General features: G+C 37.3%; 1 protein-coding gene across 12 annotated transcripts in view; it reads right to left on the bottom strand.

The window, feature by feature from the left end:
- Stacl (Stac-like) overlaps positions 1-22511 on the bottom strand; it is a 64418-nt gene that overhangs the window by 33607 nt on the left and 8300 nt on the right. For 10 of the 12 annotated variants that reach the window (XM_069040958.1, XM_069040961.1, XM_069040964.1 and 7 more), the window contains exons 2-3: positions 15297-16173; positions 14862-15038 (exon numbers count right to left, since the gene is read on the bottom strand). In XM_069040958.1, coding sequence (XP_068897059.1) covers positions 14862-15038; positions 15297-15915 — 796 coding nt within the window. In that variant the 5' untranslated portion in view covers positions 15916-16173. The remainder of the gene's footprint in view (positions 1-14861; positions 15039-15296; positions 16174-22511) is intronic. The other 2 variants (XM_069040959.1, XM_069040969.1) reach the window with 2 other exon arrangements.

Below are 22511 nucleotides of genomic sequence, written 5' to 3'. Positions count from 1 at the left end.
TATTGTTGGCTACAAATTGAGTGCTGTGATTTTTTTTTTTGAGTTAGGATGAACCAATGAAAGATAGAATGGATGTACACATTAAGATTTATTTTGTACGAGTAGGTACGTGCTTCTGTCATTAAGATAAATATAATTTTTTTGGTGTAATAAACTTCAAGATAGATCTGATATGAATAGTGGAAAAATGAACGATGATGCAGAAATGTTGGAGATTCAGCAATTGTGATTGGAATATTTTTCAAAAGCGAGAGAAAAGAGTGTTGTTTTTATTATAAAGTGTTCAAATTCAATTGGCACGTTTGGAACATGCTTGTCGTTGCTTAACCTACATAACCTAAAATTAAATTTATGAATGTGAACAAAACGTCAGTTGCGCTTTTAACACACGTACATTTCAAATTGCTATTTCAAGCGAATTAGTTTCTGAACGCAGGTTATCTTCAGATGTTACTATTAAATGAAATTTCGAGCAAAAAGTAGTTATCCTGAGAATGAGAAAGGATTGAAACTAACAGATCAATAAATATAATGTATATACAAGGTGTTATTGAAATGCGTAACCAAAATTTACCTCGGAAAAAATATTTAAAAAATTCTGTGTCAAAAAATAAAATGACATGACATTTATTTTTTGAGCTACAATTTTTTTAAATTGCTTTTAGTCATCTACGTTGTCCCACAACCACGTAGGTAAAATTTCGGCACATTTTAAAAATACACCGTGTATATCATATTTTATAAAATGTACGTCATTTTATTTTTTGACGTAGAATTTTTTAAATATTTTTTCCGAGTTCTACATGAAGCCAGAAGCTCGTGGTTAAAATTTGGTCACGCATTTCAATAACATCCTGTATATAATATGTATCATCTTTAGTTGATGTAAATTAGGCTATTGTTGAATTAGTTAAATTGTAATAAACAAGTGGGTACCAAATGTTGCTTGGAAAATCAAAATTACGTTATCAGAGAGAATTGAAAATAACGGGCCTTCAAATAAATTTATATTTAGAGCAACCTATGGAAATTCAATTGTTTGCAACATTTTTCCAGCGTAGAAAATGACACAAGAAACGTCTGACATTTTAACGAAATAAAATTAGGTTAGAAAATATTTTTAATTTTTGTAGTGCATTCTCCTTATTCCCCCTCCGCGGAATATGACAATATGAAATTGGGAAAAAGCGCTTACTATGTAACCTGAGTAACTCCGGAGAATAATTGGTTACCTACAAAAATTGCTTTACACTGTTAACAGAATTAGAATGTCGTCTACGCCTACTCTAAATATATATTTATTTGAAGGCCCGATATATACAAGCGAGTGAAGACAGTGAGCGAAAAACCATAAGCGAAAGTGAAGTGAATGAAAGAGAAACTTTCACCCACTGTTAACTATGGGTACAGACTCATTCTCTAGGGGGTTATCGAACGAAACATTTGTGTGTGTTAAATTTTTGGATGTCATTGTAAAGAAAATTAAAAAAAAAGTATTATGGTGAAGAAGAACTAAATAAAAATTAAAGTTCTATTTATAGGTATATGTATACTCGTAGTGCAATGGCTTTCTACAATGAATTGAAATTAAGTAACCATATTATAACACAATTTTAGTACATAGTACATTCTGTTATCTTAAACATAATTGCATTAAAAGCTTTAATAAATTCAATTCACCATTAAGAGGACTTGGAATTATCTTCCGAGTCAGCTTGGATGAAAAAGAAACCTACTGAACTTCTATTTTATTGAAAAAATGAAAAAAGCACGGTTTCATTTTATTTTGAATTTTTAAAATATCTTAGTAACATTGGTCGAACCATTAGATTATTTTTCAGAAATCATTTTTTTCATGAATCATTTTAATTTAATAAAATCAGTTTCCAAAAGTACACTGGATATGTCATTTATATCATGTTTCTGGATTCAATGATTCAATGAAGTTTCTAGAAATAAGAAAATATAAACGACATCCAGGTGTATTATTAAGGATGCGATATGATTTTATACGATTCAAAATAAATTTCAATTACAGGATAAAAATGTTGAAGATTTTAAACAAGACATACCTATCGTATAAACATTCAGATTTACATAATGGATGAAAGTAAGGATTTTTTAGCGAAAAAAACAGATTTGTTTATATCCTTGGATGTTATTTCCAGGGAGAATTGCACCGAAAATTTCTATAAAAAGAAGAATGTGGAATAACGTTAGCCAATTAACATTAAAAAATGCGTAGACATAAAAAAATGTTCTGGTAGTTGTTTTCTTTTTAAAATTGTTTTCATTCCTATTGTGTAATACGTTTCTGAACCCTCCACCACGTAATTATTAGTGTTTTTATTAGATAACAGTTTCAGTTTTAGTTTGTCTAATAACGCAACTTATTTATCAATTTCTCTTCATAGTCGTAGAAAAAGTATAGTATTCTGCTCGCGGGTAATGGCTATTGCTATTACTCATTCCGATGAATTACGTCACTCGCCTTCGCCTCGTGCCACAAAATCATCCTCATGAGTAATAACCATCATTACCCGATCGTTGAATAATATACTATTTCTTCTTAATCTACAATACTATACAATACAATAATTTTATTTTCACAATCAACAAACGTAATCTACCAAGATTAATAACTGGCAATGAAGATTTTAATTAAAAGAATCACACCTAGGTCGCCTACACTGCTTCCTTTTCTTCTTTGAAATTGTATTAAATGAAGGTGAAATAATGTCTTCAGGTTTCTATTGATCATCGTTACTTTGGGAACAGCGCCTGGTATTAATATTGGGAAGGATCGCTTCAAGAGCTTTTACATACATAGGTGAAGTTCTTTGAATAATTTTACATGCATTACGGAACAACATGTCATCTTTACCAACAACTCCTCAAGTGTTAAAGTTAGATTTCAAGCCATGAATTCATAGAAACAGATTCCAATATCAATCTAGTAAAACATGCGTGATAAAATAATGTGTGATGCTAAAAATCTGAGGCACAGAAGATGCAGAGATTAAAATTGTCCAGGTTTGACGTTTCATTATCGATGATAAGATTTTCAGTAAAAGCTTAGCCGATCAAGTTTCAGCAAATAACGACTTGACAGATTCCCGGTATTGGTAGAAAAACAAGAAAATAATTTACGACGAGGATGTAATGACGTAAACACCCCAACAACAGCAGTCAGGCAGTTCGATTATTATCAGAGGTGTTTGTCGGGATTAACTCCTCTGAAAATGATGAACTTTACAAAGCAGCCGGTTGCCATTTTCTCGTCGTATTATTAATTTTTTATGTGGAGCTTTCCCATTCAGTGTGTAATTGCTTTCGCACAAGCACGCCTCGATGTTTCTTTTTGTTTTCTGGGACAAAATTAGAGGCGGGAGGAGCAATGCGGGAGAACATTATGCGTCATAAAATCCACCGCTCGAATTGACTCGATTATGGAGCAATTTCGGAGTCGAGTCAGCGCGAAAATTTCCCTTGCAGGTGTGCACCCCGTCTCGGAAAATCAAAACAGCCGCAGGACTATTAATTAACCCGGCGGTCAGCCGTATTGTTCTCTTTCAAATGTGGAATGGCAGGGTACCGGGTTCAACACAAACAATTATGGCGAGCGGTATTGATTTTTCAGCAACAAGTGTATTTTCCTGGCCGTTGTATGATAACACAAACAATGTAATTGAGATTCCTGGATAATTCGCCGACTCACTTTGATAATGTACCGAGCGATAAGAGAGTTTTATTGTGCATTCGTGAACGATAGACACTTAATTATGATGTTTTCAGGCAGCGAAATTTCAGTTTTGTTTCAGGTGGTGTTGGGAAGTTTTGACTGGAAGACGGCAGCGCCCCTAAGCTCCGACTTATGGAAGTTTAGAGCCTCAATAACGCCACATAATGAGTGGTAAAACTCTTCATCAAACTTCTTCGGCTAAATGGCCGCGCACTAAATCCAAAATTGCAAACTGAGACAGCGGGCCGTAGAGCACTCGGACAAAATAATACCCAAAGCTGGAGCTTTCCGCGTGACAAAGTCGCAAAGTTGCGACATTATAATGTTTTTGGCAGTAAAGTGTTTTGTTGTGTAGTTGATGTCAATCGAACCGAAACATAACGACCCAATCTGATCGTGTAATTTAAATGATGATTACGTGATTTATGGAGCTTTAATGAAGTCGGAACGGTAATCTAAAACCGTCGTAAAATGCTTTCACCAAATGGCGGATAATTTTTCGTTCGGCGCTCGTCAACGTGAACGAAAATTGGAAACACAAAAGCTCGGTTTCTCCGCCACCGCGATAAGAAATTTATTGGGCTTTATGGATCTTTAAAGTTTCCGTAGGTACGTTTGCGCAAAAATAACCAGCGACTTTCCTAATTTTAACGGATTCCGATCGCGCGATAACTCAACTTTTTATAAACCACGGGTGTGTGTTTTAAGGATTTTTGTGTGTTTGCGATCTCCACTGTGTTTATTTAATTTGGAAAGATTCGATCGTGGGGTTTACGGTCTCAATTAAAAATGTTTCGCCGATTTATTTTAATAACTAGCCAAGTTTAACGCGAATTGTAAATAAATTAAAAAAAAGAAAGGCGGAAATCGCCCACAGCTGAGTTTTGTACATTTTATGGGCTAATTAATGTTGCATTTTTATTCTCCAAGGTTTTTTCTTTCCCCGTTCAATTTTCCTTCACATATTTTCCTTACTTTTCGCAAAACACACACTGTTTTTTGTTTGAGTGGAAATACCCATTACGCGCGAGTAACACACAATACTTTTTCTACTCCTATCGGATAATACTGTAATTATTAAAGTGTTTTTTATTGGATAACAGGATTCATTACCCACGGCTCGTTGAATAATAATTTCAAAGCTCACTGTAAATATCATAGCAATTAGTTTATGAAGTCCAATCGGAAATTTTAATGCAATGGTATTACGCGCTCGGATGAATTACACCACTCGCCCGCGGCTCGTGATACAAAACTAACCTCACGAGAGTAAAAGTCATCATTATCCCCTCGTTGAGTAATATACTATTATTTACCGGGTACTAATTTTATTATTTACAGAATTTATGTATCACTTCTCATACATTTATTTCTAAATACATATGTAGTTATAACATAATGAAAGTTGCGCTGTAGCATATCAACTTTATGGCTTAAGCGATGATCACAACCGGTGGAGTAATGAACCATTACTCACGGCCGTGGGTAATGAATACTTAACATTTTAGATGCATCGGATGTTCGGTTGCTTGTTTTATTTCACATATTTTTATTTACTTTTTCTGGTCAATGAACTTGGGAAAATTCAACAGTATTTTTATTCGTATTATCACAGGTTTTATCATTTATTAATTAGGGAAATTCATTGTTGTATCATTTTTATACTGAATCAAATCCCCTTCAGGCACAAGTCCAATCGTATTAATGGATGGTTTTCAATAATGAACATTTATATTTTATTTAATTGAAACGAATCACAAAAAGAAAATTAATTTTCATGATTTAAAAATTAGGAAAAGCTCCTTTTTTGCTTTATTTTTGTTCAAACTTCTCCATCATATTTTCAATAATACCAATACAAAGTTTTTTATTTTGTCCAGATGTACCTCGATCAAATGAAACAAGAACTCTTTCTTCGATGGGATTTTGGGCATTACCATTTTGTTTGTAACCAAATTACATGACGGATATTTTTTTTAATTTTCTTCCGGACAGCCAGACCTGCACAGTCCCTCGTCACTGTTTCTGAGGCCTCAGACAAGAATGTTCTCTTCTCTTCATTTAAATCTGACACTGTCAGGCATGCTGTTCTCGTGGATGTAGAATCCATCATTTCCAGACATGTTGCTATTTATCAAGATGAATTTCATCGAAATCATTTCTAAGTGAGTTTCTACATCTTTTCTTCTTCAAAGAGCTTTTACGCACACTCGGACCTTTGTTATTTTACCGTATTTGAAAACTGCTTTTCTTGAATGTATTTCAGGCACTTCAAGAAATATAATATTTTTCTGGCGACTCTCCGAAAGACATGGATTTTGTTTCCTGAACTTTTTACCGACTTCCTTGACTTCCTCAAGAATAATTCCGATTTCTTCAAACTCCTCGTTAAATATTTTATCTACCAGGCGAAATAGCTATTTATGTACCAAGGGCGTTACAACGATGATTACGCCCGGAGAACGATGAATCCAACTCGAGGGCTTTAGCCCGAGAGATGGATATCGTTCGATGGGCGTAATCATTCGGTGACGCCGTGGTGCATACAAGATTTTATTTTTCACTGTACGTGTTCTTTAAAAAAAAAAAAATTGGCATCTTTGCAATTATGAATTGATGAGGGCTTTATGAATTCATTACGCCCGCTTATTCTTATTACGCCCTGTTTTATTCCCCGGTTGTTATGGACATGTTTACGTATTTCGTATCCTAGGAGTTATCATGCAATTATACTAAAGTGAAAAATAAAATACTGAAATAGTGAAAAAGTAATAATTCCTAAATACGAGGTAGTCGAAATAGAAAAACAAATCCTTTTTTGGTCCTGTATTCATTTTTATCGGCAAATAAGTTTTTATTCGCTCCAGTCAGGCAACGTTCTTTTGCTATATTTATTTGCTGTATTTTTAATTTGTAAACATTCTGCGACCTTGTTCAAGCAAATATTAAAGTGTTTGTATCAAAACGTCTAGTAGGGAATCAATACCGTGCGGTGAAAAATGTAATTAGAGGAAGCCTTGAAACGTGTAGTTCATCTAGAATCAGTAGTAACGTCGACAAGCTGCTTTCCAGACGAGGAGCGAATCCTGAGCTTTCGACATTTCCGCGTCCCACCTACTCGCCAGATCCGAACCCACTGACCCGACGCTTCGGATAATTAATTTCGCCGTAAACTGTTTCATTAATGTCAGTCGGTTTATTTATTTGATCTCTTTTTTAAATATTTACACCGTGACGGTCACATTAATTAGTTTATTGCACATTTTTCGCCTGTCGGGCTTTTATTGCCCCGTGCAATTTTCGTCCCGTTATTTTTCATATTTTCCGGTGTTTATTTGCTTTCGGGATCGCGCCGGTAAACATTCGCGAGTTCTCTTTACGACCCAGACATGTTCTTGGATGAAACCGGCAGAAAGTACAATTTATAATGGTATTTAATCCGAACCTTTTACTTAAATAAATCCTGGGTTATTAAAAATTAAACCGCGCCTGATTCAACCCGTCGAATGGGCTTTTTCAATCCTATAATAATGAAAAAGAAATATTGTTTCACTCAACAAATCCGCACCAAGATTAAAAATATAAGTTCTCTCGTTTAATCATCCCAATTCTTCTTAGTTGTGATGTCTAATTAGCGCGCCTCGTCGCCGCGATTCGATGAATCTTGGAAACTTGGGGGCGGCGGAGAAGCTTTTATGGAGTGGTCGTGTTTGGTGATTGTAGACATTTTTATTGGCGCCTGTAAATGGAACATGGATTTACTTGTTTTATCGACGTGTTTTGTTGGCGGTTATTTTTGTGTCTTTCTGCTCGATGGCACGATAGGCGCCTCATATCACTTATCACTTTTACGGCTTATTCCAGGTGCTCTGTATTCCTGGCCCATTGTTCCGTCGATAGATCCCGAATCGCCCAACTGTCAAAAAAAATTGTTTCGCTTTTTCTGACTGAGCGAAGAGCAAATTGGACCCGACACGAGCAGCTTTTCCCTTCCATCTCAAATTGTTTATTTATGGACAAAAATCACAATTTGTAGACGTAAGCTCAGGCTGTTCTGGAATCTCACGAACAGTTCTGACAGTTGTGGTTCACCGGAAACAACTGCAACTTCAATTTCGATGCTAATTATTTTTACAGCATCTGAGCATCTAAATTTTCACTCAAATTTCATTTTATAAATTTTACAACTGTTTTTTATTTATAATCAAAATATTTCGTGGTTGAACACCTGCAAAGTTATAATTTTACGTTGAATTTTATGAAAACAATATTTCTTTGCCACCAACTTATTTTTCAATATTCCAGAAACTTTGCACAAGAAATTATTTCCGCTTCAAAGTTAGCTTCATTTTCGGCAAAACGAAAAATTATCACAGTTCCCAATGTTATTGAAGTCTCAAAAAAATTTTCAGCATTATTAAATTTTCTCTTTATATCAGTTCTTTCAAAATCGAAATATAAAAAGTTTGCCTCAGAACGAGTCTTCAGAAGACTTATCTGATTACGCCAACTCGGTCCCGGCCTCGTTGTGCAAACTTCACGTATAGTGCGGTAATAGTATCTATTTCCCACTTGTTACGTAAATAACTACTATTTGATTTTATTAGCAGAATACTTTTTTGTGGTTAACAGCAACACTAACTAAAAGATCCGCCACAATATATTCATGATTCTTTGGGAATGTTTGCAACTGTTTTCAAAAATGACCATATTCTACATTCTTTTAATTTGAATTTGTTTATTATTTCTTTTATAAATCGGATTTCTCTATCTCAAATATACTGAAGTTGACAAGTGATGCCTTGTTTTCACATATTAAAAAGCTACATTACGAAGAGAAATTCTTGTTTATTATTATGTAATAAATAATATTTGGCACCATTTGTGAAAATCAGCCTATTAACTTGGAGATATTTATGCTTAAATGTGAGAAAATAAACTTACAACTGTCTCTCAATTTATTCGTTTTTGTGCCAACAGTTTTTGCATCTACTGCCCAACACGCTGACAAGATAATGTCATATTATATATCCTGTGTCATTGCTGGATGAATGAAGTATACATCAGTGAAAGGTTCATGGAAATCGGTTCGGTATTTAAAATTACAGGAGCGCACAAACATACAAAGAAACATACATTAGATCAAAACTATGATATAAAACGTGATTTGAAGATATTTCAATTAAATCCTCACAGTAAATTTCACTTTCAGTGAAGCCAAGATTACTATAACTTTGTGAAAATGGATGTATCAATATATGAAAATAATTATTTTCGTTCTGTTGAAAATAGCTATCAAGAGGAGGAATACAGATTTGAGAGTACTTTTTTTTTATTTTACTCAGCGTGAATCAAATTTTCTCCGCTATTCATAATTTCAAAGTTCACATTTGTATAGAAAAAAAATACTGTTGAGAGTTCACATGTTTTTGTATTGACGGCCACGTGAGTTATAAAACGTGGTGAATGTATACGACAGGGTTGCGCAGCAATAATCCGTGGAAACGGACTGCAGTGTAAAATCCGAGATTATTTTTAGCCGAAATGTTTCAGAATAAAATCCTGAAATTTAGGGGAAGGTATTAGCACGTTCAATTCTACAAAATGGATTATCGGTGTTTTGTAAAATGTGGAGTCTCACGTAACAGCTGACTGTTTATGTCAAATATAAAAATTGAGATTTTGAGAATTGCGGAAGTTAAAATAAGAAAAAATCAGACGAGTGGACAGGTTAGGTTTGAGAAGTGAAACAAAGCTTCAGAAATACATTCACCACAGGTGCTGAAAATAGGATGAAAATGAGAGACTGCGCTTAAAATAAATCCACTTCGTGGTTAGATCCAGGTGTGTGGAGAAGGCAAAACAGATGTGAAAATAAGACGAGAAAAATATTACGTCTGTTAAAGAAGACGGACGCTCATAAAGAGCTAAACCTCATCTCCAGCCCACTGGAGAAAAATAATTGAAGCCCAGATTTGAAGCTGAGTAGGCACAAATGACACATTTCGTCGAGAACGTTGGAGTAAAGAGAAGCCAAAATTTCTCCAAATCGTCGAGTTATTTTTCCCTTCGTGGGGAAAGTTTAAAATTAACGGTGTCGCCTATCTGGCATCGCAGTCCGATAAGCGCGATTGTACAACTGATGGATTCCTTTAATCAAAAAATATGCGTGGAATACAAATGAAATGCAAAAAGCCCTTGTACGTAAAAGATTTAATTGATATTTCTGGTCACGTCAGCCGCAAGTCCGACACTTTCTGGTCGACCTACTCGACCTGTTGCCATTTAAAATTCGAGCTTTAATTAATGGAGTCGCAGAAGAAGTCCGGTTTCGAGCTTCGGAAATAGAGCGTTCGATTCCGCTATCGTAGAGCAGAACAACAGCTGCGAAAAATAGAACTAGTAAAATCCGACCTCTGTAGAGAATTTCCCTGGAATACATGAAAATAATTCGGTTTCCGTGTATTTATAGCATCGTAACAAGAACTCCGCAAGTGCGAATGCAAATTATTTTAGAGCGCACGACACGCTCATTCGCTCGTTAATTCCTTCGATGGCACGTAAATATTGTCCCATCTCACCCCGGTAAATTGACCTCGCCACCCCCGAAGCGATAAATCTTTTAATGAGAACTCCATGTGGTCTATTACGTCCACGTCCGCGTCGTTAGACCTCATCTTCGACGAGGCCCCGCAGCGATTCTACCTTTGTCACATTTGCATAAACCTGCTGTTTAATCTGTAATCGATAATAGTGCAGTGGGCCGTTTGGAAGGGTGCTTTTTCCCACCCCGGGACTGATCCGGGGCCGGTGTTTGCTTCCAAGTGTCCATCGCGACGTCGGCAAATATTGACTCGACGGAGTTATCTCGGCCTGAATAAATATTAACAGCTAATAATGCCGCTATCTATCGCTTTTTAGGATCAATTACAGGTGAAAGGATCCCACACCAACGCGAAAAAAATTCTGGAGCCCGAACTGAACAAGCTCTCAGGAAGCATCGTTAACTCTAGGGATTTTATTGCCCACTAGTTTATTGTTGTTGACATCGCCTCACGTGGGTCAAACGCTGGTGCTTATGTCCCAAATGGGGTTATTACTTGTAATATAAAGCGAGATTGTTGTCTATCCAATGACAGGTATATAACGTCTGTGTCATTTTGTTTTTATCTACTATTGTTTCATTTTTATTTAACAGAAATAAATCTATCTAACGCGTTTGTATTTGGAAGTATCGAGTGTTCAGTGGAAAAGTTCATCACGTAGCCTTTGAATTTTTCACAACATTGTCAAGTATGTCGTAGAAGATCAATGACAAAAGTTAGGTTAGGACCACGTTAAGAAATCACATTTTTGACTAAATTTGTTTTATGTCAGTGCCAGGTTACCAAAAGTTTTATGATTATATTTAACGTGTAATCTGTAAAATTTTAGGTTAGATGTGTTTTTTATGTTGTTAAGACAATTTTAAAATCATAGAAGATGTTTTATAAATCCACAGAAAACGATACTCATCTCAAAAAAAGACGTTACACTTGCAAAACACAACTGACATCTGTCAAAGAAGGCTCTTTCGTCAAGAAGTCATAGCCAACTTGATGAACTTTTCATTTGAACACCCGTTAGTTGCGTATTTAGAATCGCAATTTGTTATTAATTAGTAGTCTAAAAGCAGAATAATGATTCCTTTATTCCGAAGATTTGGAATTCTTTTGAGTCTGTTTACTGCTTGGCTGTAAACTTGAATGAGATGCGTTTACTTTGAAGTTTTTGACGTCTTATTATTACATTCATAATCTGAAGTTTATGAAATTTCATAATGAACTACAACAACAAATGCACCGACTGAAAACAGATCGTAGTGAGTGAGGTCTATTTTTCAAAAAGATCTAGGAATTCATTTCAGTCTTGTTGTAAAGTGGCAAAAAAATAAAGAAATACCTTTTGGAGAACTAAATGAGAGGAAAATGTGAAATATGGATATTTTTGGAAATTTTATCTATTGTAGAATATGTGAATTTTCAAATTCAGAGGGAATATTATTATGTTTCATTGGTAAAGATGATATTTACCGATTTTGTTTTATCGGCTTCTTCATGAAATCTGACAAAAATGTGGTAGACCGTCAACATAAATTACAAATAAAATTGGTCTTAAAATAGAACCGCGAGGGAATAAAACACCGATAGGTATCTAATCAATGATTTATGAATGAATGATGGACATGACATGAAACCGATCTAATAGATACGAAAGACAATCTTTTACTGATGATAAGGTGATAAGTCAAGTCCAAAAGATGACCTTGATGAGTAGTGTTCAGGAAAAAAGGTCTTGAAGAAATGGTTGGAATGAAATCTATTAAGATTTTTCAAATTCTCTGTGTTTGGCTAACGTTGGGGTATTGTGCTATAAATAATTTCGAATGTCCACAGTTGCTACAGTTTCCACAAGGATTCAGAGAATAATGATAATAATAATAATATGGCGGTTCGACGACTATGAAAGTACTATCACCGTTCGATCATTAAGGTGAAGCAACATCGGATTTGGTCAATGTTTGAATGGGCGGCCTCCGAGGAAGCAGATTTCGTCGTAAATTTAATTCGTCAAAGGAATCCCTGTTTCTTGATATAGTTGGAAAACATTTTCGACAGATTAATTTGTGGTAAGTATAATAAAAATGACAATATTAGGTATTTCTTCAAAATCGGATTTAAAATGAATTCGTGAAGTACGAATTATAAAGCCAAGAGAGTTATTTTCTGAGCAAAGAGGTAGAATAATGTGTAGAGCAGAAAACAAAAATACATAATAATGTCAGAGAATCAAAAAGAACTAAGGAGTGACGTGACAAGTGTTAATTTTTGAAGTCAAGTAAAAAACACCAAGAGATAATTTTGGAAATCATAAAATTTTTGAACACGAGTTTGTTAAAAATTAGTCTAGGACTTTCAAATTAGAGAGAAGGTAAAAAAGTGGTGAAGGTGGAAGGGAAAGAAGGAGAATGGTTTGAGAAGACACAGGAAGTGAGACAGGGCTGCCCGCTTAGCCCCCTGCTAAAAAGCTGGAAGTGCATAATGTTAAGAAAACGAAAATGATGATGTTCAATAAGAGAAAGAAGAAGAGTGGAGAGAGTGAGTGGAACTGGGAAGGAAGGAAAATAGAACAAGTAACGAGTTCAAATACTTGGGTTACACATTCAACAAAAGAGCTACGGATAAAGCACATATCAAAGAGAAAGTGAAGAAAGCAAATAAGGTAGTGGGATGTGTTGGAGGAATAGAAGAGAGAAAGTGTGGAGGTGATTTCAGGAGGTGAATGATAATGTTTGAGAGTATGATAGAGAGTGTACGGGACAAAGATCTGGGGATGGAAGGAACAAGAAGAGGTAGAGAAAGTGCAAAAAAAATATTTGAGAGGGGTGCTAGGCGTGGACAGAGAAACGCCAGGAAGATTGCAAGAGGGATAGGCTGAGAGTAAAAGCGGGAATGAAAGCGGAAAAGTTTGAGGACAAAATGGATGAAAGGAAAGAGTGCAGGATACGAACAGAATGCTGGAGAGAAAAAAAAACACGGAGAGGAAAGAGAGAAAGACATACTACCAGAAGAGCGGATATGCTAGTGAATGTAGGGTTGAGTGAAAGAGACAAAAACACAGAGAAGAAAGAAAGAAGGGAAAGAATCAAAGAATCCAGATACAACAGGAAGTATGAGAGGTGTATGCCACCTAGGGAGAGAGAGTGCAAAAGAAAGAAAGATGATGGCGAGATTTAGACGTGGGAAAGCGGAGAGAGAAAACAGGTATTGGATGGAATTAGGGGAAAGAAGGTGCAGAATGGAGCTACAAGGAGAGAGAGACAATTGAGCACATATGGAGAGGATGTAGCGAAATGAGAGATAGGGAGAGAAAGGTACGGGGAGAAATACGGAATGAAGACGGAAGGGATATAAGATGGATGAAAAAGATATGGAAGAAGAGAGAAAGGATAGAAAAAGAAAGAGGTGAGGGCATAGGAAAAAAATGTTAATTCTTCAAATTGTTATTTTTATGTTTGTAATTAGGAATCCGAAACCCAGAGGACAAATAAAGCATTTACATAGAAGGTAAGAAATTAGCAATGGTTTGAGAAAAATGTCATAAATCACATTACCGAAAAAATCTTAATCTTCTAGATCATGAGAGAGATTTGGGAGCGACAAGTTGCTTTAAAAAACACTTGACTCATAGCCTTGAAAGAAATTCTGGTTGAATCTGTGCCAAAATTGTCAACAGATATTTTACATTTAATGAGTGACCATTTCGGATGATCCTTTACGATTTCTAAATTTGTGATTAGGAATACATTTAAAAATACTTTTTCGTTATGAATAATCTAGATAATTGATAATTATAATCTGACGTGTCAGATGTTAAATCTGAAGTAGCGTATGGAAACTTGGAATATTGTTACGGAAGTTAGTGTCAATATTTACGATATCCCAAAAATACTTTTGGAACAATCTAGCAAAATATAATATGCAATACTCTAAAAGGAAGACATGAAAATACTACGATAAAGAGTTATGAAGGACGTCGGAAATAAGTTGCCCTGTGAGTTGACAACATTTACAACAAACATGTCCATTGCGATGAAGAGTGGAAATTATTTCACCTTTTCCAATAACAGCTTGCCAGAAGATGTTGGAAGACAAACAAATTTGAAAAAAGTTCTGGTTTAATAGAGAAAATCATTGTGTTAAAATTATATATTTTGGCTTGATTCCAGTAGCTCTTACGTTAAAAGCATTTAAAATTGTTAAACAACAGAACTATCAATTTTTGTGATGTATCAAAATTTGATCAATCGGAACGTTTTAGATAATTTAATGAGGAACCAGGTGTGAGAAGTTGAGACGCACGTTCAGTACTGAAAAAGATTCAAAAGAAGGTAATCTAGTCACACTTGAAGAGCTTGTGAAGCTTTTACTATTTTATAAAAATTTAAAACAATATTTCTTCGTCGTTGCGAAGGTAATGAAAAAGACGTTCCGAAGTGTTGTTCTAATTCAGAACTAGTTATGCAAGATTAAAAGATAAAAGGATAACTGAAATCGTTTTGAGGGGATTTTCTACTCACCGGTCCGCACCAGCTTGAATGTGACCGCGTTGTGTGTCTTGAGCGGTTCGTTGTAGCCAGGATGCGTCAGTTCTTTCAAGGCCGAATCGTGCGCCGCCATCTTCGCGATGACTTCTGGAGCCTTCTTGACGCGAACGCTTCCGAAGAACGTCCTCTTCTTGGTGGGTGACGACTTTTCTGCGAAAAGAAATGACCAGTTGCAGTAAATTCGAGCGGGCCGAAACAACGGTTAGTCTCTCCAGAAAAAACCGAATCTCTTTTAGTAGGGTCGATATAAATTTGCATGCATATAGGGTAGAAGCTCCCATTTGTGCGCTCTTTTCACATAATTTAACCCAAGCCAGACGGCGAAGCTGCATAAATCTCCTTGTTATTGGTTTATCGAGTCAAAGCAACAAGACCAGTGTTAGTCGTGGATGCAGAAGCGACCTTCACCTGGGGTGAGCCGTTTGCCGGTCAGTCTGGGCCCGCTCTCCTCCACGTTGTTCAAGCTTTTGACCGAGAGCTTGCCCGGACTGGCTTCGCGGTGGAAGAGCGAGTCGAAATCTAGGGTGGTCCTGGTGCGGCCCAAGTTCTTCGGGCTGACGGATTTCCCCCGGAAAATCCGGATGGCCGGCGACTTTTCCGGCACTTGGTTGGCGACGGGTTTGGGCGATTTTTCCCGATTGATCGCCAGGAAGTCCGAAAATGACTGTTTCCGGGTCGGTGCTTTCGCCTCGACTGCTACTTTGAGCTTCTTCTTTCTCGACGGTCTGACCGGGGCTGGTTCGTTCGGGGACTTTTCGCGGCTGGTTGAGGGCTGGTTCAGGGATTTCGACGAACTGGTCGGTTTTAGTTTGTTCAAGGTGAAAACCGGTTCGCTGGAAGTCGACTGGCGGCTCTTCGTCGAACTGGTACTCGTTGAGGGGACACTGGGATAAGACGTGTGACTTCCGGTCGAAAGGGAGGTTCTAATCGGTATGGTCACACGGTTTGCGGGTGGGGACGAAGGGATGTATATGACTCGACCATATGACAGATAGACTACTTCATCTGCCGGAAATATCACATACATGCTCCCACTGGATCCCACATCGCGAAACTGCGCACAGCAGCACCCCCAGCACCGTTTCCAACATTAATGTGTCTCATGCGACGACTTCCTTGACTAACGGGGGTGTTGGGACCGCTAATTTGCTCACTGCGAACTCACCAGGACACTGCTCTTCTACTGTGCGTATCCACAACGTCAATTATCTGACTTCACCGACTCTCACCAACGCTCTTCGGCTGCGCCACCAATTCAAACTTTTAAAACCGCTGCGAGTCGACCCTGAAGGTTTCAAACTTAAATAAGTACACACAAGTACTGCGACGAAAGACCCACTGATTAGTTTCCTCGCACAATGAAATGTAAACCGACAGAACAATCCAATTAACATCTCCGAACAAACATTACCTTCACCAACATTAGATGCATGCGAGGGGATTATGCTGAAACTTTTGTACAATCTACCTCGCATAAAATATGGAAATATCAGGTATGTTTAAAAGCTCGCGAAAGCTCCCCTGGACTCGTTAGGGGAATTTTATGTTGGCATCATTAAAAAGCTCAGTCTTACGGCCCAACTTTCACCATCAATTTGCCTCCCTTAATGAAATGGATTTTTAAACAATAAAACGATACCGACAAGTTGCCAACGTTATTTGAAATTAATTTAATTGGTTTCTCGCGGTTTATGTTCACGAATTCACCAACGGTCCGTTATAATCCGCGTCCATCCCAGATAATGCATAATCAATCGATTATACATTGTTAATTTAGTATTGTTGCATGCCCATGAATATTTCACATCAGGCGCTGTCTAGTTTGCCAGAAGACTTTCCAGCAGAAGAAAAAATACTCATTCAGTTTCTTAAAACGATTGCTTTGTTATGTGTACGAATCACCAATTTCTACAAGTGGGAAGATTATACACACGAGTGCAACGTATACCTAATAATATCGCGCGTTCAAATGAAATCCTGGGCTGGGACGGCGTTGGAAACCGTCAATTGTTTTGCTTTTTTAAAGCGTAAATTAATTGGCTAACCTAAAATTTAGAGCCAAAAGAATCTTTATTTTTTTCTTTTTTTGCAATGTTTTACATTAAAAATAAAATAACTTAACGATTTCTTTTCTCGAAGCAAATATCTAAGAGCACCCTTTGCTGAAAACAAACATGTTCAATTATGTCCCAATTAAACATAAACAAATGTCATTCGTGTCAAACGGCGGGAAATTCAAACTTTACACTGTTCCAAACGGTTTACTTTTTCCAACGCCTACTCAGCCCAGGATTTAATTTGAACGCGCGATACTAGATTCTCAGATTATTATCATCAAGCGGCGTCAAACACTACATATTAGAAGGAGGTAATGATTAGAACCTCTAATTAAAAGACAATTTTACGAAAATTAAATAATTACAAACGAGCAATTTGTATCGGAAAGAAGTCATTCTGTCATGATTAAAATTGGTGACATTTGGTTTAGTTTCTTCGAAAACAGTTAGATAATGATAGCAGTGGCTCTGAGAGAGCTTTTGAAACTATAATAACAAAAAGTTCATAACGAGAAATTGAAAGTAAGCTAAAGTCAGTTTCTAGTAGAGCCTGGCCTGTATTAGGCCCATTTCTTTTCAATAATGAATCTGTCACATTGTTTGTCGTTTACGCAGATATGACTCATAGCCCATGAGAAAATCCAACACCTACGTATGACTGCGGATTCGACAAATTAAAAAAACATATATGAAAAACAATTCGAATTATTTTTTATCGTCAAGTGATAATCATTTACTAAATTAATAATTAATACTAACTCGACACAACTAAAATTAATTTTGCGCTGTGGCACTATCCCTTGACTCGTTGATAACCCTATATCACTAATTTGTCTGGAAACATCTCCGACAGTTTTCTGTCTCGAACGAAGAGTCATTCGTGAGTCTCGATGAGATCAGCTCCGTTTACGACACAGGTGCGCACTCATGAGAGCTCCAAGCTTATAACAACGACCAATAAAGATTTCTCATTACTATAAAATAATTCTGTGAGGGTAAGAGTCAAGTGAGAACTAATACCGGTGAGTCTGACGACGAAAACAACACTGTGACGTAGAAGTGTTAATTAAATGAGGAAGATTTTCTTTACGTCTTCCAGAGACTGAAAACTTTTGAAACTTGTTAGGTACACGCTGCAACATCTTCTAAAGGCAAGTTTCCCATTTGAGTTCTGTGCTTACAAATTTATTTGAAACACAATTTAATTGTTTACTGCAGGTGAACACGCATATTGTTAATTAACTATAGCTAAACATGATTTCTGCAAATTTCATTAAACAAGCTTGCAGTGCCAGACTTCTTAACAACTTCAAAATCGTCTATTTGCACCTGTTTACATTTGATTTCTGACTCTATCCCCTCATTAGTTTAATTGGTATGTGCAAAAGTGCATGCTTTACGTAAGCGACTCTACCTAACTTAATTGTATCAAGTGTTCATTTAAATTTATCCTCAAAGTTGAAGAGTCGATTGTGAACGCGCCACTCGTCAGTCTGCACAGTAAAACACAAACAACGCAAAAAGTGAGGTTAGATTTAAACAGTTGTTCCGTGATCAGTACTGACATTGCCATCGAGAAATTAGCGAAGAGCGCAATGCTGGCCCCGGCAGTCACCCGTCCAAATACCGATTGCAACAAGCCTGGCTGAATTTAACTGATCAAATGATGGCCATTGTCATCTGGAACACCAGACAGCGTGTGACGTCACGAGGAAGGCCAAACGTCAAAATTAGTTTACATTTTCAGAAAGTATCAAATACGGTGTTTTAATCATTCTTGAAAGTTGTGAGATAAACCAAAAGTTTGGTGGCAAGTGTATATAATAATTTCAGTTGATACCAGGGTATTTACTGTTCATCGAACGTCCCAAAAGACGTATTTTTATACTCTATCAACATTTTCGTGATTGTTAGTCGTTGTAAGTACAATTTAGTTGAAAAAATATTTGCTGCACATATAATTAAGATGTAAGAAGCATTTGTTGTGATTTGGTGTTATTTAAATGATTCACAAAGTAAAAATAACGCAAAAACAAACACAAACTTAACCTCACTTTGTAAATGACAATTTTCGCGTCATTAATGGCATTTTACTCCACGAGGCAGTAAAGCCTAAACACATCGTTCTACTAAAAAAAAAAGAGTCCTAACCAAAGATTTTACTGTTTTTATTAAATTCTGGATGTTTAATTCGTTTTTCGATGAAGCCTTTACTGTGACGTCACGTGTCACGATCAAAAACAATTGCTGCATTAAGGCTTTGTGTTCTAGATGGCAATGGTACTGATCAGTAATCCATGGTGCGTTCACAATTGACTCTTCAACGCCAATTTCGAGAATAAAGTTGTTTTTTTTTGCTAGTTTTAATTTGCCTTCTCTGTTCCTTGGTACGTTCGAGTAGTTTTTGTCTTTCTGTGAATGCCCAATCAATACTTACCCCAAGGGAGTAATTACAAATCAATGACAACATTATGTAGTTGTGGAACATTTGAAATAATAATGGTTGTAGTAATAGTGATGAAAAAAATGAAAGTAGCAGCCAATTGGTGTAATTGATATTTACGTAAAGTCAGTATTTGCTCATCACTTTTATGGAATATTCTCAGTGAGTTTGTAGCTAATTGGCAATTCTCGAGTTTCAGGAGGGATCGATACCGCAGCAAGTATTATTACGGAGCACGGGCAAAAAATGGCCGTCAAATTTTAAACACACCGAATTCTCCCCTCGATTGGGTAACGAGTCGCGATTACAATGGAAACGGGAGTGGGATTTTTTGGGAGCCCCCAAGCCGGCCCGATTCCGCGCCGATCGACTCGGGCTCCCTGTCCGCTGAATCATTTACGAAATTATTAATAACCAGATATCCAGCCAAGTCGCATCGAGGTTGTGGCCCGATAAATATAATCCGGGATGTATTTTACATCGCACAGTGAGAAGAAACGTCACGCGGCGTCACCGTCAAGGAAGCATGTGATTGATTTTTCAACATCCTGGGCAAGGACTCGCGAACAGGTGCCCCATATAAATATCGTCATGCGGATAATAACGCGGTTTTTCGCGTGTCGCGGCGCCCGAAATAGCCGCCCCAAATATTAATTTAAACCGCTGAAAAAATCCGAGAGGTGCGGTCCTGCACTGATAAATTCGATTCAGGATGCTATTTCAGTCGGAGTTGTAAACAGCGGTGAGTGCAGTACGGACTTAATCATTTCGGCAAATTACCGGTGATCGGTGGACTTCCGTTTTTCAGCACTGCTTTTAGTGCCGTGTTCTTTGACAATTTGCGCCGGAATTGGCCGGCGGCCAGAGTGGAACCGATACGGCTCTAATTTGAAAATTAGCGAGCTGAAAATGACGATGTAATTTCGGTTTTTATCGACGGTTTATTATTGCAGCCAGTTAAAACGATTTGTTGCGAACCGAACAATCCACTTAAAAGTCAAAAGTAATTTATCGCTGTTGGGCTGATGCGGCGGATGCGTTTTCGCTTGTCCCAGAAGGTCAACAATCAGGATCGCCGATTAATAAGAGCTAAGTAGAGAGCGGGATTTATCTGCGACGGCCGCAAATAGCGTAGATTATCCTTGGTCGGGACCGCCCGTAAATCCACAGGATCTCACGGATGGTAGGGACGCCGGCTTAAATAAATTGGGAGAAATATAAATTATTGAAGAGTGGACCGGTGCGCCGTGTTTACGCTCCACTAGAGCTAATTAAGACAGCAGGAGTCGCTGTCTCGTCAGGTGGGAATTTTTAGATCCACAAGGATTTACGCCTGTTGTCTCTCTAGTAATTTACCGTAACCGCGAGTTTCATTCTGGCGAGCTGACAATGTAACAGCTAAAACTGGCTCTCGATAATTTTGTGTCGGTAAAAGACAACATCCACTCCAAAATCGAGCCAATACGTCTGGACCGAAACGTAAAGAATCATGTTTACGCGCTCTACGAGAACTGTCCATTTTTTTAAAATTGCTTCTCTAAATTTTGTGCGTCAGAACGATTCTTTCTCGCTTGACTCTTTCTGCTGAAGGCTTGGACTGATATTTATAAACTCCGCAGGCCAAGGTTGCTGATTCAGTTCGTTATGTAGGGTGACACGGTTTAGAAACGTCCGAGCAAAATTTCTGCTGAAAAATTGTTATGCTCGACGTGATTTACTGCCAGAACAATAGCATGGACTTGTTTGAAATGCGATAGCAATGTTCGCAGACAACTGTTTTGTAGGTTTTCCTGATTTTTAAGACACAGAGCCATGATGCAGCTGAAGGCTGGCTAGTTTTGATTTTGTTTGATTCGCAACGGTTGGACTCCCGTGGATTCAGCCGCCTACATAAATGTCAAATAGAAATCTGCAGCGGTGCAGGTTCCTAAATACTACTATTTCAAAGTTCTAAATCTGATAATGAAAGAATATATTTCTATCATGGAAAATGCAACACACAGAAATACCATATTTTGATGAAACTTTGTACAATAATTGGGCCATAACTAAGATAAAATGGTGAAAGTTTCAGTAACATTGGTCTTCAAATCAGGCACGACAACACCGTAACACAGTGGCCACATTTTGTCTCACACGATGAGCAATTGCCCTATAGGAAAGACCTACTTGTTGCATTTTCTTCAGGTGTTTCTTTCAAATTATCATCATTTTATCTTAATCACGTTGGGCACCACTTTTAACATTATGCCCCACGTTGTGGCGCCACTTTTATCATTATGCCCCACGTTGGGCGCCACTTTTACCATTATTTGTTTGTTTTGTAAATTGTTTATTTACATAAAGGTAAACAAATTTAACAAAGGTTTGTGGTGAGACTCTTGAGGGAGCTCGAATGATCAAATGAATAATGATTCATTTGTCCATGCGTGCATCCCTTTTATAGCCTGGCTGGGGATGGTGCGGCACGCTCCGACGGCGCGCGGCTGATGTGATGGTAGGGGCCCAGCGATTAGATTCTCGCTGGTGACGCTAGCGCTTCGAAAGGGTTAGTACGGGGCGCTTTGGTACTACATCTGTGATTTATGCTACAACACCTAATTAGTGTACCAAGGTTCCATCAAAATATATTCAGTATTTCCGGATTATATATAATTATATTATAATTCTCTGTTCGGTCATTCTCCAGATCTCTTATTCTGCTGCAGCTTTGAGCTGATTATCTCAGGCGTCGTCATTTTTTCAGATTTGGAACTAGCGGAAAGTCAGACGGAGCTAAATCAGGTCAATAAGACGGATACGGCAGTGAAGTGTACTCAACGGTTTTTGACATGGAAACAATATTTGCATCATCCTGATGCAAATTCCTTCTAATATGTGTTTTTTCTATGATTTTTTTTTATTTGGTCCAAAAGGATACTACAGTAGGTACTCTGCTGTCATCTTTGGAATGGTCATCAATATGCTTTTTGAATCCTAGCATAACCTTAATCCTTCCTGAAGACAAAGATATCCTTTAATAGCGGAAAACCAGGATGTTTCCGTTGTTTAACTTGTGTCTTTTTTTTTGGTATGTGGTGGTGGCGAAACCCATCAATGGTAACAAGTCTATTGAAAAAATCT

Source organism: Tenebrio molitor, chromosome 3 (assembly GCF_963966145.1).
Source record: "Tenebrio molitor chromosome 3, icTenMoli1.1, whole genome shotgun sequence".
Lineage (NCBI taxonomy): Eukaryota > Metazoa > Arthropoda > Insecta > Coleoptera > Tenebrionidae > Tenebrio > Tenebrio molitor.
This window is presented reverse-complemented; position numbering and strand designations above follow the sequence as displayed.